Consider the following 14,817-nt stretch of genomic DNA (forward strand, 5'->3'; position numbering starts at 1 on the left):
CTCTGGGCCTGGGCAGAGGCCTTAGGGGAAGAGGCTAGCTGGTAGCAGGAGTGGCTGTGGGGTGAGGCCAGGGAGGAAGGCAAAGGGGCCCAAAGACAGCCCCTCCCTCTGTCCCTCTGGTGACCAGGCTCCCAGGCCTGGGCCCTGGGGGCAGAGGAGGCAGGTAGGAGAGGGCGGCCAGGGTGGAGGGCCTGGTGAGGGGACCAGGCCTCAGAGGAGGCGCCTGTGGCTGGCGCTGGGAGGGAAGGGGTTAAGGCAGCAGGGGTGCAGCCTATGGCAGGAGGACACACCTGTGCGCAAGGGCGGCGGGCGGGGCCCAGGTGAGGAGTCTGCGCTTCCCGGCAGGGCAGGCGAGAAGGAAGAAGGAAGAGTGGAGGCCAGGGCGGCCTCTAGGTCTGGAATCCCGGGCCCTGACTCCCCTTCCTCTCCTCAGCCTTCACTCTCTGGGGGGCAGGCGGCCAAGTGACAGGTAAAGGCCCTGGGGAGAGTGGTCCTGGGGCTGAGCTAGGGACCGCCGAGGGGGCCGGGGTGGTGAACCAGGGCGTATGTGGTGGGGGACAGGCTGCGGGGGTTGGGGGAAGGGGCTTGGTGCAGAGAAGAGGTGGGCAGGGGGCTTCTGACTAGGCCCCTGACTAGGCCCTCAGTGGATCAGCGACCCAGGGTGGGGCTGGTGGCAGCTATAGGGCTCACCCGGAAGTGTCCCTAGGGACGCGGTTGGTGGGGGATGGGAGCCAGCGTTCCGCAGCTCCGTCGGGAGCCTGGGCCTAGGATGGCCTGCCCTGGAGGAGGGCAGCGGGGTGGGGGCCCCCGTCTTACCCAGCAGTGTTTGGGTGCTGGTTGGGAGTCTCTAATACTGCCGGGTAATGATGGAGGCCCCTATCCCTGTGTCAGCAACGTCCATGGTCTCAGGTCCCCAGTGCCTACCTGGCTGCGACCCCAACTCCGTAACCCCTACCCCAACCCTGGAAACCCCTTCATTTTGAGCAGAGGGTGTTGCAAAAGAGGTGGCTCTGAGGTTGGCTGGCTGCCCACTGAAGGGACACAATGGCCCCAGCCCCTCCCCCAACCCAGTGTGATTTGTCATCTGGAGGCTCCAGAACCCACAGCTGACCTTGAGCTTGGGATTGGCTCGTATCCTTTCAAGAGACCTCAGCTGGCCTGCGGTCAGGGTTCTCGAAGCAACTGGCCAGCTCCAGCCCGGATGTCTGTCGCCGGCTCTGGGTCCATCTTCCAGCACAGTGTTGGGTGGTCTAATCGGGAAGCTCCTAACACTGTCTGGTAAAGATGGCCTCCGGCCGGCGCCCTCGGCAGTGACCTTCAGGGAGCCCCGAAGACCACGGACGCCTCCGGACCAGACATCTCTGACCTTTACCCCTGGGGGTGGTGGGGGGTGAGTCTTCAGGAAAGGGAAACAATGGGAGGAGACAAAATGGCTGCCCAGAGCCACAGCAGGACTTGGAAACATGTTTGTTTTCAGGCTCCTCCATCCTCTTCCTGCCTTGGGAAATGTGAATAAAGTGTGGACAGGGATTGAGCACTCATTTGGGTCACTTCACTGGCTTTTGTCTAGTTGTTGATCTCACTTTGGGCTCCCAGGCCCTGAGGAGGGGTGGCCACATCCGCTGCCCCCTGTCCCTTTCATGACATTCAACCTGCAGAGCAGGGGACAATTAATCTTTCTTCAAAAACCGAAGCAGATCAAGACCCCAGGTCCTCCTAACCGTGCAAGGTGCACCTCCTCCCCCACCACGAATTTCATGATTCCTGTCCACACTTTCACCCCCAGGGCCGTCCTGTGGTTCCCACTGTTGTTTCCCCGCAAGGACAGGGGACTGGAACGTGGTGGTGGCATGCGGGCACAGCCAGCGGCCTCGTTTCTCTGCTGCTTGACATTCGGAGATGGCTGGATTGGGAAGGGCATGAGGCACCAGTCTTGTTGGGGGCCCAGAGCTGTGGCAGTGAAGAGCCCACCTTGAGAGGTCGAGCCCTGAGCAACTCAAAGTGTGTGTAGCCCAGGGCAGCAACAGGGTCCAGGAGGCATCTGAACTCGCAAGGCCCTCAATAAGCACCAACTGTCTCCCAAAGCCACATGGAACCCTGTTACCAGGGAAGCAGCTCCTGTTGGGGTCATCAGATTTTTGGTCTAGCTCAGCAAAGCCACAGCTGCTCCAGCCTTAAAAAAGGAGACGTTGGTAAACAAGTGGGGTGATGCGGTTCTGTGAGGGTGGGGTGAAGAGTGCAGCTGGCCTCAGGGCCAAAGGCCCGCCATTCCCAGCCGGGTTCTGGTTTGGATCCGCCTCTGCTGGATTAATAGGGTTAAGGCAGCGGCTGGGTGCTCTCCCCTACCTGCCCAGGCCGGGGTCCTCGCGCCCCCTGCTGGCAGAGACAAAGAAGGACCCAGGAGTGCGCTGTCTGAACGTGCGCATGCGTGCCACCCTAGCCCAGCCCAGACACTGGATGCCTTGATTTTGCTTAAGTAATAAAAATTTATTGGGAATTCCCAGGGTGGTGGTTATTGCCTCCCGACAGAGAGGGAGGAACCAACCCCAGGAAATCACTGAGAAACCACACACTGTCCTGACACAGGGCGGAAAGTCATTCCCCTGCAAACGGTCAGTCTTTGTTCATCCAAGAAGGGCTGGGAGGACAGATGTGGAAGGGACCATCACATGATACTGGGGGCAGGGCGGGGGTGTGCTGGACCCCAAGCTGGCTCCTCAAAAACCAGGGGAGGAACAGATCCACTTCTTCCCTGGGGGCGGAGTTCCTCGTCACCAGGCTCATTTCTTACCCTTGATGAGGCTGTCACTGTGGAAACAGACAGATGGTGACATTAAAGGACCTTTGTGAGAAGCAGAGAGCCTCAGGCCACTTCCTCCTCCCTGACCCAGGGTGTGTGTGGGGGGAGGTGAGAAAGGTGAGGTGATGGGGGAGGAGGCAGGTACTGGGAGATGGGCTGCAAGACCCCACAGAAACAAGGATGCATCAAAAGCTTACCTTCCTCTGTGGATGCCAGGTCACCAGATGAACAAGGAAGACAGAGAGAGAAAAGAAAGGTATGTGTGACTTGACAGTTTCAGGCGCCACCCAACTCTAAACCCTCCTTCGCTCCCAAGAGAAAAAGACAAGCACGTTGGAAGCGAGGAACCCCGGGCTCTGGGAAGAAGAGACTTGTTCCCTTGGCCACTGCCACTTCCCACCTCTTCTCTGCTAGCATCCTCCCATGCCCCAGAGCAGTCCCCAAGAAACAATGCTAAATGTTATCTTTTACCACTTTTCAGTGAAACAAAACTTTACAGTTAAAATGCTTTCTACATGAATAACCCTATATGATCTCATAAAATCAATCCTGTGAGATTCAAGTTAGGAATTGTCAACCACCCACTTTTCCAACTTTGGTTCAGAGAAATGGTGTCTTTCAAGGGTCACACGAGTAAGCTGGTAGAAGCTCTAGAGCCCAGGTGACCAGCCCCTGCCCTGGGTCTCTGTGACATCCCACGTGAAGGCCGTGTCTCTCACCGGGTGAAACTCTCATCCTGCAGGTTCAGCACAAGGTTGTCAGCAGTGAGATAGATACGGTTCTGTGATGTGGCGATCTATAGGGCCAGAAATGAGACATGTTTGTATCAAGCAAAGAAAACCTCCATTCCTACACTTGCAGTTCCAATCACTGATGGAACATGTGTGGGTGAGGAACATGGGTAGTGAGATGAGAAAGCCATGGTTTCTGCTCTCACACAAGGATCCAGAGCAGCTGTGACGTATTGGTACCGGGAGAAGGATGAACAAAAGGTCAGGGGAGCCTGGGGGACTCTGGGGAATTCAGTTTTGATGGGAGGAAGAGTGTCAGAGAAGCCAGTTTGAGTAGAAATCTGAACAAGCAAGACTCTAGTCTTCTCACTTCAATGTACAGAAACACCTTCACTCCCAAGGTGGCTTGGAGGGAGGGGCCGGACTCACACTCACCGTCTTGGAGATGTTCTGGGCTGCCCGGATCTTCCGCAGCTTGATGTAGCCAGGGTTCTTGCTCAGAGCTTCTCCGAGGTGAGCAGGGTGGGGTTAAGGGTTCACACAAGGCCAGGTCTCAATCGGAGCCCCATCCTCACTTCACTGCCCGCCTCACTCAGCCCTCCTCTGGGCGGTCAGATCCAAGGTTGCGCTCAGGTGGCTTGTGCCCAGCCCTACTTTGGTGCCCCCTGTAGGCCTCCCTGCAGGCAGCTGCCAGGAACTGGAGGCAGCAGCAGATAAAGAGGCAAGGCCAGCAGTGCTGTTGATCTGCCTTACAGTGAGGAGCCAGGCCTCTAGTGCCCCCACTAAGACTTCAGATCCTACTGGGAACCCCCACCCCTGGGTATCGGAGAGCACGAGTCGCATTCGCCTTAGTCTCATCAGCCAGCCCTTGAGGGATGACGGGGAGCAGTGTTCCAGGGGCTGGGCGGGGAGCTCTCCAGCAGAAGGATATCATCCTGGCGGCCTCGGCCTCACCCTCTGCCTGGACGATCTTCTGCCGCTGTTCCTGCTTTGCTTTTTCCACCAAGAACTGGGCCCGCTGGGCCTCCTGCTGGGCTGTGGTGGGAGAGAATCAGGGTCACAGATGCGAGGTGTCAGGAACGCCATCCCTCCTCCTGCGTCCTCGGAAACCCTCCCCTACTCCTCTTGTGACTCACCCACTTGTTTGGCTTCTACAGCAGCCGTGTACTCTCGGCTAAAGCTCAGCTCTGTGATGGCTACATCATCCAGTATGAGGCTGAAGTCCTTGGCCCTCTCTGTCAGCTCCCGTCGGATCAACAAGGATACCTGAGGGGCGGGGTGAGGAGGGGAGGGGAGAGGGGCGTTGAGGGGACTGGAGAACTGAAAGGAAGGTGTGCTGCCGTGACCATCTGAATCCCAGATCTCCCAAGAATGGCAGGGAATACACCACCCCTCTCTCACTTCCTCACTAGAACAGCTGAGCTGGAAAGGACTTGGTCCCACTGACTCCTAATCCCTACTCTCTGCAACACAATACACACGTCTACACTTGTGTGTTTTCTCCCAAGCTGCCTAACACGAACTGCTATTGAGTTCCAGTCTTGGTTCCTTGTTTCCCACAAACACAGCTTTCGGGTGGAAACAGACCTAGGGCCACAACCCTTTCCTAATATACTGGGAGCGCTGGAAGCTGCAGTCAGACCTGGGCCCGCTGGGTGATCAGCTGGGAGGCGTTGAACTTGGCCACCACACTCTTGAGCACCTCGTTGACAATGGACGGCAACACGCGCTCCTCGTAATCCAGCCCCAGGCGCTGGTACATGCTGGGGAGCTCCATGGCGTTGGGTCGGGACAGTACCCGCAGCGAGATGTTCACCATCTGCAGGTCTAAGAGTGAGGTCAGCAGGGGCTGGTCAAGGCCATGGGGGCCCCCCAGCATTTTCTCCTCGTGCTTTTCTCTATACCTAGTGCAATGCTGTGTGGTCTGATACTCCTTGTGGAGGAGGATGATAATCAGGTTGACAAGATGTGCCTCGGCACCGACCCGATGCAAACTCGTCCACTGTCAAGTCTTCTCTACCCACAGCCCCTTCACCAATAAAGCTGACCTCTTTTTGCCACTGCACTGTGTGCAACCCCGATCTAGGCTCTGTTACGTTGTATCATAATCGTGTCTCCTGTACTTCAGGACAAAGACTGTGTTTTGTAAATTCTTTACTCTCAGGGGCTAGGGTTTCAAAAATGTCAAGCAACCTGTGCTAAAAATAGTACAAAAAAGCACACTACAGGTGAGCTACCTGCCTTACTGTGTACATGCCTGGGTGTATGCGTGTGTTTGAGGAAGTGTCTGGGGAATCTCAAAGGCACAGCTTCTAGGTGTGGTCTAGGAAGGAACAGGTGCACTAGTGAAGAGTGGAGCCAGGTTTCCCCAGGACAGGGCGTACTAGTTAATGTAATTAATAAGCGAAGCAACTACAAGGGGAAAAAAGGCTTTAAAACTAGGCTTTGACCTAGGCAGTGAGTAAGACAAAGGACAAACAATGCTCTCACTGAGTTTACATTAGGGGAGGGACAGCTAAACATGCGAAACACACAGTGCGTCCAGAATGTGCTGGTTTAACCCCAGAAGCTGGTGCTTTTATTATAGCTCATTTGCAGACGTGGAAACCAAAGCCCAAGGGATCTGACACCACCATCTCCCCTAGTCTCTGGCCAGGCTCCCTTGTTTACTGCCAGTGACGCCTCAGTGCCCAGACCTACCTTTGGAGCCTGTGGGGGAGGAAATTTTTCGGGGTCTGGCCCGAATGTCATAGATGATGGGGTATTGGAACCAGGGGATCCTGGAGGAGAAGGAACAGGGACAGGGATTAGGACACTGCGGTTTCACTAGTTTCAGCCGGTCTTGCTTCACCACGTGTTTCTTGGCCTGCTTCTCCTCTTAATGACCACGGTCAAGGAGAAATTCTCTTCTCTCTCTGGACAACAACAGCATATGCTGCTGGAGTTCTGGGCAACACCCACTGTTCTGGGAGATGGGGTGAGGAGGGGAATGAGCAGGGCTGAATCCCATTAAAAGTCCTACTATGGCCACTGGTGGGTCGGCGTTCAAGGGTGAAGGGTCAGGTTCAATCCGCTCTGCCTGCCATTACCTGAAGTGAAGGCCCTCGGCCAGAATGGTGTCCTGCTGCACGCCTCCGATCCGATTAAAGAAAATGGCTCTGTGCCCGCCTTCCACTGCGGGGAGAGGGGTCGGGGTCAGGCCAGGCCGAACTCAAGAGTACGTGCTAGCTTCTGGGGGGGCGGGGTGAGCGGCTGGGTGAGCGCGGGGACCCGGCGGGGCCAGGAAGGAGTCTGGGGAGGGTCGGGCGGGGTCCGGAGAGCGGGCGGAGGTTGCTCACCGGTGAACACGGACTCGCGGACGCCGTAGGCCACGGCGCCGGCCCCCAGCAGCAGCTTCAGCGCTGTGCCCATGCCCCGGGGCCCGGAGGGCAGCCTTCCCGCTAAGTCCTTCAGGTTCTGGGCCATGTCCGATCCTGAGGCCGGCGGCACCAGCGGTCACAAAGGGGTGCCAGCCCGCCTCTGCGGCGCTCCAGCTTAGGGCTCGCACACGAGGGTCCGGGCCCCAGGTGCTCGCGGGAGAAAGGGCACCGGAAGTGCCCTCCCTTCTAAACCCTCCCCCCCGCCCACGGCGGACCCGAGCTTGGCGCACAGGAACCGCGCATCCGGAAGTTCCCGCCCCTTTCTGGAACCCTGCCCTCCCGGAGAGGCTTCGGGAGCGCAAGACAGCGAGCCGTCGCCATTTCCGAGCGCCCACTTTCAAAATGGCGGACGGAAGGAAGTTTGCGATTGGGGCGAGCGGGCGGTCCTAATTTCAGGATGTTTGCACAATTTCCGGTCCGGTTGCAAGATGGCTGCGCCCAGTGGTGGATTCCAACCTCGTGAGCGGCGCGCGGAGGAGCAGGATGAGGGCTGGGATGCTGTGGTGCCGAAGCGGCCCCGACTCGGGGCGGGAAGCAAGAGCGGAGGCCGTAGGCTCATTGTGGTATTGGAAGGAGCCAGTCTGGAGACAGTCAAGGTAGTTTGGGACAAGGAGGTGGAGAACTAGTGTATCAATAGGATGGGACCTGGTGGGATGCGGGTGATGGGCTCAAAGTAGAGGGAGAAAGCAAAGAGAGGTGTAACGTGCATTTGGAGAAAGGGGTCTAGTTGACTGTCTTTTGGTTTAACATCCTGGGTTGGCAGTACTCGTTTTCTTTGCCTTTGAATCCCATTGCAGCCGTCACCTCCTTGATTCCAGTTGATTTACCGGGATTCTGTGATATAAAGTCGTCTAGGGGAAGAGGGTTTCGTTAGTCGCGTCATCCCCCTTCATACCAGGACGAGTTTACTGGGCAAAGGAGAAAAGGAGTTCCTGTAGTTGAGTCTGCTCACCCTTTTATTTGTAAGGACTTAGTGTTTTAATTCATTAAAGGGTGTCTGTCACCTTCCTTTATATTACTGTACATTCCGAAACACTGCTTGGATCAGATCGTTACGTCTTTATTTTTACCTATCATTTGGCTCTTTCCCGGAATAAATCCAGCAACTCCCAGCCTTAAAACTTTGTGCGGTGTTCTTATTCTTTCTAACATTGTTTCTCTTACCATTTAGAGCTAAGCTTCAATGAGTAGGGCCAGAAGAAATAGCACTGGTTTAGAAGCAGACCTGGATTTTAATCTTGGTTCTTATACTTGGAATGTGTGATCTTGAGAAAACAAGTTTGTGCTCAGTTGGTAAAGCAGGGGTTAATACTTTACAGGGGGATTGTAATGAAAGTGCTTTGAAAGTAGTACATTTCCATAGTAATCTAGGTGTGATTCTTTTCCATCTTTCCTTTCTCAATCACTGTGGCACTTTGTTAAGTTTGCAGTTTAGAAAACCCTTTTTTTTTTTTTAATGACCAGCCAACCAGGTTTCTTTTCATTTTCTTGTGTAATTGGTATTTCTAACCTAACTATAGGTTCTTATATTCATCTCGCACTTAATTGCCTGCTGTCTTTCCAGCCTGTTAATTCCGTGTGTCACTTAACCACTTTGTTTCCGCATGTGTTCTGTCGAGATAGTAGTACCTATTTTACTGGGTTGTTGGGAGGATTAATGGATTTAATATATGTAAAGGGTTTAGAATAACATCTGTCACTTGGAGTCAGTAGTTACTATTATTGATTCAGGTTACTTATTAAAAAGTTGAAAAGGTCATGGCCAAGTTAAAGTTCCTGGAGCATGCTCTGGAATAAATTAGGCCAGGTTGTCATTAATGGTAATTCCACTTCAAGGATGATGGAATTCATAGCTGGTTGAAATCTTATGTACTGTTACCTTTTGCTTTCCTTGTGCTGGTACCTCTTGCTTCTCCCAGTCTCATCTGGGCCTGCTCTCTCCATTTACTCTTTATGCTCGCCTCATTGGCCTTCTTTAAGCTCTCTGCAAGCACTAAGTTCTCGTATCTTAAGTCCATTGCACATAATGTTCTCTAACTGGAGGAGCCCTTTACTCAGCTCTTTGTTTCATTAATTCCTACTTAATGTGTATTCATTTAACAATTATAGAGTCTATTATGCTGCTCATTCTTCAGTTATTAGGTTACTCCTTTATAGAAATGACTCCCTTTCTGGTATAAATCAAGTCCTCTTATTATAATCCTTTAATGGACCATTTAGTTCTCCTTCATGTTTATCACACTTTGAATTAAATATTCATGTGGTTGTTTAATTTGTCTCTTCCACTAGAAGGCTATAATGAGGACAGAGAATAAGATTTTAAAAATTCTTATGTCTCCGGTACCTATTACAGAATACATGTGGTATTCATTCTGACTATTCTAATTAGTGTTTTCAAGCTTATTAACCACAGCCCACTATAAAAAAATTACATTGTGAGCCAGTACACATACTTAACTATATGAAACCAAGTTTCATAAGCTTTTACTTACTTAGTATGGCTGCATTTGAAGTACTCTGATGTTTTCTATTTTATCCCATTAAAAGAACAAAACCCTGGTTATAACTTACTAATGGGTAGAAACTAGATTCTTCTATTCAAGAGGTTCTTTTTCTTCTGTAACTAAGAGTGTCCTGTGGACTTAGTTCTTGGTACTTTTTTCTTACTCTCTGTGACATTCTTGTTATTTTAGTTACTCAGTTAATTTCAAAATCTGTATGCCTCTTCCTGAAACATTTTTGGAGTCATAGTTCAAGATGATGCCAGACATAGAGATGTTGTATTGATATATAAAAACTCAGCCTTTCAAAACCTGTATTTGTAATGTTTTTTTTTTTTTTTAATGTGAGTTTATTTTTAAATGGAGGTACTGGGGATTGAATGTAGGACCTTGTGACACTCTACCACTGAGCTATTTCCTTCCCCTGTTAATGGTATGTTTTTTAAACTTTTTGCTGACCACCTGAATGCTCCCTAGGGCTTCAATTTGCAATTTATTTTTTTTAGCTGTTGCTCACATGCCGTAAAACTGGAATAACCCTTCTTCTTTATTTCTGAGAGTATCCTTTGATTAAAGTACATCGTTAGATGTATGTAGTCTTGTATCATTAGAATTTTCACACTTCTTCCTGTTCAGATTTGCAGCTCTTCACTTTGTGTTTGTTATAAGCAAACTGAGGATAGTGACTGTGTACATTTTGCTGAGTGTATACATAATGCTCTTGTGATAAACAAGCATTCAGCCTTGTTCACTAACCTTATTTCTACTTGGTTCCAGAATCCCTCACTGGCTTTGCCTAATACCTACAGGTTTTAAAATTAAATTCAGTTTAGATTGTGTGGAATCACAGGCTGCACCCTTCCTCCCTTTTCCCTCCAAGATCAGTTATTGGTGGTGGGGTTGTTGGGGGGAGGACGTGGCCACACAGTAATTCCCTGGAGATTTGCAGGGCTTCACCCCGAGAGTCTGATCTAGCTAGTCTGGAGTGGGCCTGAGAATGTGACTGACTGACAGGTTTCCAGATGCTGCCAGTATGGGGACCACAGTGAGAAACACTGTTCCAGGCAAAAGCAGCTTATGCTGCTCCCGATCTTGTTCCCTGGTCTCCAGGTGGGGAAGACATATGAGCTGCTCAACTGTGACAAGCACAAGTCCATGCTGTTGAAGAACGGGCGGGACCCTGGGGAAGTGAGACCAGACATAGCTCACCAGGTAAGTCCGGGGACAGAGCTCAGGCCCCTGTGCCTCTGGGTGGGTGGTGAGGCAGCTGTGTGTGACTTCTCTTCAGTTGTAACCATACCTGGATTTCTGCCTCCCTCAGAGTTTACTGATGCTGATGGACAGTCCCCTGAACCGGGCTGGCTTGCTGCAGGTCTATGTCCACACGCAGAAGAATGTGCTGATTGAAGTGAACCCCCAGACACGAATTCCCAGGACCTTTGACCGCTTTTGTGGTCTCATGGGTGAGAAGCCTTGGGACTTAGACTTGGGAGTAGTAGAGCAGGGAGGAAGAGGACAAGGGAGAAATGTGGAATTTTTAAGAGGGGCCCATGTGACTGATCCCAGCGCGGGGGTCTGCACTTTCTTCCCACGCGCCTGGGTACAGCCTGCATGGGGGCTCCTGGCTGAGGAGAAGGGAGGGGAGCCCACATGCTTGACAGCTGCTCATTCATAACATTTTTAGGAGTAGTGTGGACACAGGACACGAGGAGCCGACCTTACCAGAGGGCTTTTCTGGCTAAATGACTGGGCAGAAGTGGGGTCACCACCCCGCTCTGAACTCTTTTTTCCGTCCTAGTTCAGCTTTTACACAAACTCAGCGTTCGAGCGGCTGACGGCCCCCAGAAGCTCTTGAAGGTGAGCTGTTCCACCTGTTGGTTGGAGGGAGGGTTCTAAGACTGCTTCTGGGGCTGATTTTTCTTTTTTTCTCTAGGTGATTAAGAATCCAGTGTCAGATCACTTCCCAGTTGGATGTATGAAAATTGGCACTTCTTTTTCCACCCCGGTGGTCAGTGATGTCCGCGAGCTGGTGCCCAGCAGCGACCCTGTCGTCTTTGTGGTGGGGGCCTTTGCCCATGGCAAGGTAAGGTCTGGGCCCAGCTCTAGGTTCTTCACGGAGCTGAAGCCTAGTACAGGATTCCTAGAGCACTTAGCATTTTGACGATCCTTGTCCTTGTAAGTTGGGAAACAGGATAGGAACAAAGCTGCGGACACATGGGGGTTCCATCTCCTGCCACAGGGCGCATCTTTGAGGAATGCTGGCCTGTTTGTCGTGGTCAAAACTGGTATTAAACAGCACCATGAACTGGCAGTTTTCCTGCCCTAAAGAAGGGCTGAGCCCATGACAGTGACAGCCAGCTGACAGACTGCTCTCCCCTCAGGTGGATGTGGAGTACACGGAGAAGATGGTGTCCATCAGCAACTACCCGCTTTCTGCTGCCCTCACCTGTGCAAAACTCACCACAGCCTTTGAAGAAGTGTGGGGGGTCATCTGACAGTCGGACCTTGTCCTGAAACAGAGACTGTGGACATTGCTTCCCTAACCCTGTTCTCAGCGGACTGCCGGGAGGGCGCCTTCCTGCACCGAGGCCGGGGTGTGCGGGAGTTGGGGCTGTACACCTGCTGTTTTTCCTATAAATGCTGTTCTTGCAACCCTGTTGTCCTTTGGGGGGTTCCTGCATAGCAGTATGTGACCTGGTCGTTCCGCTCACCTCAGAGAGACATGTGAGGTTACACTGTTGGCAGTTTGCGCCTGGCCCAACTTTGCTTGTGCTGTAAAGGAGAGCCCTGATTATTTCAGCCGCGGCAAGCATAGAGGGCTGTGTCTGAAAGAAAGGCGCAGAAGTGCTAGCAGTGAAAAACTGAACAAACTTAAGTGATTTTATCTGGTACAGTCCAAGGTAGAAAAGTGGAGCAGGCGGGGCCTTGCCCCTCCCCTCCCCCCATGGGGGGTGGAGGTAGCGGCACATATACAATCATAGTAAATTGGCAGAAGAAAACACAACAGGTTCCTGGCTGGAGGGGGAGAGATAAGGCAACGTGCATGGGGGAGCCCAGAGGGGAGACGTGGGCCCCTCTACTCCTCCCACGAGAGTTTCCCCTTTGGCCCCAAATGGAGACGTGGCTGGCAGCAGAGGCACGGCTGGGGGAGCCACATCTCCCCACTCCCTGGCTTCTGTGTCCTCTGTGCTCTGGGGTCAAGGAGTGCTGTGACAAGGGAGGCGTTTCCGCACCAGTCCTGCTCTAGGCCACCTGCAAGAGGGGATGCGGGAAGGCTGGTCAGAGGTGCTGCTCCTGGTTGCTGGTCTGTGGTCCCTCCAGCTTCCTCCTGGCTTGTCCAAGTTAGAGCAGTCAGTGCCCCTTACTGGGTTTCCTAGAAGCCAGGCCACCTTGCGGTTCACCCCACATTTCCAATACTAACCCCACCCCCCACCAATCCCCCCCAGTCTGTAGTTGCAGCTTAGCTGTAGGGATGTTTGCTTACCAGGGAAATAGATTACTCCGTCTTCTTTAACTTCTCTTTCCTCGGCACCATTACTTTGCGAACATAAGGCAGTATGAATAGTAGACTCAAGAAGAGAACGTGGCCAAGGAAATAGATGGATTTATACACCTGTGGAGAGACACAGGCCACTGAGGTAGACAGAGGGCCTGGAACAGCCCTTACTGCCCGAGCTTTCAGTGGTTCCCTCCCATCCTGGCTGGCACGCCGTCACTCACCTTGAGCCACTTGTCCCATGTGAATAGGGAGAAGGCAGTCATCGAGTACCCCATGAAGAGCCAGTGGATGGTCTGCTGCACCAGGTAGAAGAAGGGCTGCAGGACAGTGACGGAAGCCAGCCTGCTCAGGGCCGGGCTGTCTCGAATCAGGCTGGCAGCCTGTGGAGGAAGGGCAGCGGCCTCAGTGTCACCTCTTCTCAAGCCCCTTTCACCCGCCACCCTTCCGGCTTACCTGTCTTTCCACGATAACAATGAGGAATTCCATCTGGAAGCAGACCAGGTACCCTGAGTGGAGGCCATGCCAGAGGGCCAGGAACAGCAACGAGAGACCCTGGGACAGTTCTTTACTTCCCAGGAACTTGAGTCGTTTAAAGATGTAACTAGAGAGAAGGGTGGGGAAGGACCTCAGACCTGTCCGTCCCGGTGCCCTGGGGGGTGCAGAGGTAGCACCTGCTCGCCCTGGGAGAGGGGAGGCAGTGCCCTCCGATCAACTTCAGAATGAGAGGCAGTGAAGTGAACCAGTCCTGGTTTAGACAAAACAGACCTACGGCTCAGCCAGGGACCACCTGAGTGCCTGGTGCTGAGGCTGGCCCTCTGCCCTCACCGCGTCTGCTCTGGGGGTGGGACTAGGAATGTTCGTGAATGGGGCCCTGGAGGGTGGAAGACAGGCAGCAGAACTGGGGTGAAAACCCAGGACTCGAGGCCATTTATGTCTTGCTTTTGTTTTTCAAATATGACAGGAATGGGTTTTGTGGGGTTTTGGGGTTGGGGACAAAAGTTAAGCGGGTATGGGTGTGAGAGTGACCGGAAGTCCCACCCAAAGTCTTCACCAAAGTGGGTGAAGACACAGAAGTGACTGCTGCCTCTCTGCTCCCCCACCCCCGTGCTTACCGGGCCACCCAGGCGTTCGTGTTGATGTTGAAAGAGGCGATGGTGCCAGTGAAGCGGGGGTTTGTTTCAAAGAGCCACACCTTCATGTTGGCGCAGGCGTCCCACTTGGCCTTTCTGTTCTCGTCAAAGTCATTGAAGCCCAGCCCCGTGAGGATGCACACTCCTTCCTGAGGGGGCGATGGCTCTGTGAGCATCCCCACAGCTCGCCCCCACTGTGCCCCGCAGCTTGTCCATATGGGACCCTGGTTCATCTTTTCTCCTTACCGTGACCAGCCAACAGGTGACATATTTGTACAGCACAAACTTGCCCCAGATCAGCATGTACATGCAGCGGAACCAGAAGTCATGGTTCTAGAAAAAAGGGAGCAGCGTACATTAGGGACACCACTGGGCCAGGATGGTTCCCGCGTGTCCCTCCTCACGCGCGCGGTGACTATTTCATGTCCACCTGACAGTCCACTCAGCTGCTTGGTGTTGGTAACAGGCCATGGGGAGCGAGCAGGGAGCCCCCTCAAAGAATCCCAGAAACAGTGCTGTCCTCAACTCCTCTCCTAAAGCGCTGGGCACCTGGGACACTAGTGCTGGGGGACTTCAATATCCATGTTCAACGTCAGCTGAAGACCGACTTCCCCAGAGCTGGGACGGAGCCCAAGCCAGCATTCCCCCTCCCCAGGTCCTGAGCTCCTAGAGCTCCATCTGTCTGGGCTGGAGAGGACTCGAGCCGCCGTGCTCCGTGGAGTCGCCTGGCTGTAAGA

At 53.1% G+C, this 14,817-nt stretch overlaps 3 protein-coding genes and 1 non-coding gene across 4 annotated transcripts in view; 1 reads left to right on the forward strand and 3 right to left on the reverse strand.

Annotated features, from left to right (window-relative positions):
* Window positions 1-2,466: 2,466 nt before the first annotated feature.
* PHB2 (prohibitin 2) lies at window positions 2,467-7,127 on the reverse strand. The gene is made up of 8 exons (XM_064479004.1): window positions 6,870-7,127; window positions 6,621-6,705; window positions 6,232-6,311; window positions 5,174-5,358; window positions 4,668-4,797; window positions 4,463-4,566; window positions 3,967-4,044; window positions 2,467-3,596 (listed from the first exon to the last, which is right to left on the reverse strand). Exons 1-8 carry the CDS (start codon window positions 6,994-6,996, stop codon window positions 3,516-3,518), a joined length of 870 nt encoding a protein of 289 aa, XP_064335074.1. The 5' UTR covers window positions 6,997-7,127; the 3' UTR covers window positions 2,467-3,515.
* On the reverse strand, window positions 4,141-4,396 carry LOC116150412 (small nucleolar RNA U89). Its single transcript, XR_004134173.1, has one exon. It is a non-coding gene; the product is annotated as a small nucleolar RNA U89 (small nucleolar RNA).
* Window positions 7,128-7,244: 117 nt separating the features above from the next.
* EMG1 (EMG1 N1-specific pseudouridine methyltransferase) lies at window positions 7,245-12,103 on the forward strand. The gene is made up of 6 exons (XM_010990823.3): window positions 7,245-7,546; window positions 10,562-10,663; window positions 10,773-10,914; window positions 11,250-11,308; window positions 11,385-11,534; window positions 11,833-12,103. The coding sequence occupies exons 1-6, from the start codon at window positions 7,379-7,381 to the stop codon at window positions 11,944-11,946; spliced, it is 735 nt and encodes a 244-aa protein (XP_010989125.1). The 5' UTR covers window positions 7,245-7,378; the 3' UTR covers window positions 11,947-12,103.
* Window positions 12,104-12,305: 202 nt separating this feature from the next.
* The window catches only part of LPCAT3 (lysophosphatidylcholine acyltransferase 3), a 29,404-nt gene continuing 26,892 nt past the window's right edge, over window positions 12,306-14,817 (reverse strand). The window contains exons 8-13 of the mRNA XM_010990822.3: window positions 14,327-14,413; window positions 14,063-14,229; window positions 13,404-13,551; window positions 13,172-13,330; window positions 12,936-13,064; window positions 12,306-12,703 (exon numbers count right to left, since the gene is read on the reverse strand). Of these exons, the coding sequence (XP_010989124.1) occupies window positions 12,948-13,064; window positions 13,172-13,330; window positions 13,404-13,551; window positions 14,063-14,229; window positions 14,327-14,413 (678 nt within the window). The 3' untranslated portion in view covers window positions 12,306-12,703; window positions 12,936-12,947. The remainder of the gene's footprint in view (window positions 12,704-12,935; window positions 13,065-13,171; window positions 13,331-13,403; window positions 13,552-14,062; window positions 14,230-14,326; window positions 14,414-14,817) is intronic.

Source organism: Camelus dromedarius, chromosome 25 (genome assembly GCF_036321535.1).
Source record: "Camelus dromedarius isolate mCamDro1 chromosome 25, mCamDro1.pat, whole genome shotgun sequence".
Classification (NCBI taxonomy): domain Eukaryota; kingdom Metazoa; phylum Chordata; class Mammalia; order Artiodactyla; family Camelidae; genus Camelus; species Camelus dromedarius.

Bases quoted from the DNA above. Each gene is read 5' to 3' on its own strand.
- PHB2 (XM_064479004.1), bottom strand. From the start codon at position 6,996: ATGGCCCAGAACCTGAAGGACTTAGCGGGAAGGCTGCCCTCCGGGCCC. The intron at 6,706-6,869 runs GTGAGCAACCTC...CTCTCCCCGCAG, and splicing joins CCGCGAGTCCGTGTTCACCG to TGGAAGGCGGGCACAGAGCC. The intron at 6,312-6,620 runs GTAATGGCAGGC...CTTCTCCTCCAG, and splicing joins GCCGAGGGCCTTCACTTCAG to GATCCCCTGGTTCCAATACC.
- EMG1 (XM_010990823.3), top strand. From the start codon at position 7,379: ATGGCTGCGCCCAGTGGTGGATTCCAACCTCGTGAGCGGCGCGCGGAG. The intron at 10,915-11,249 runs GTGAGAAGCCTT...TTTCCGTCCTAG, and splicing joins CCGCTTTTGTGGTCTCATGG to TTCAGCTTTTACACAAACTC. The intron at 11,535-11,832 runs GTAAGGTCTGGG...CTCTCCCCTCAG, and splicing joins GGGCCTTTGCCCATGGCAAG to GTGGATGTGGAGTACACGGA.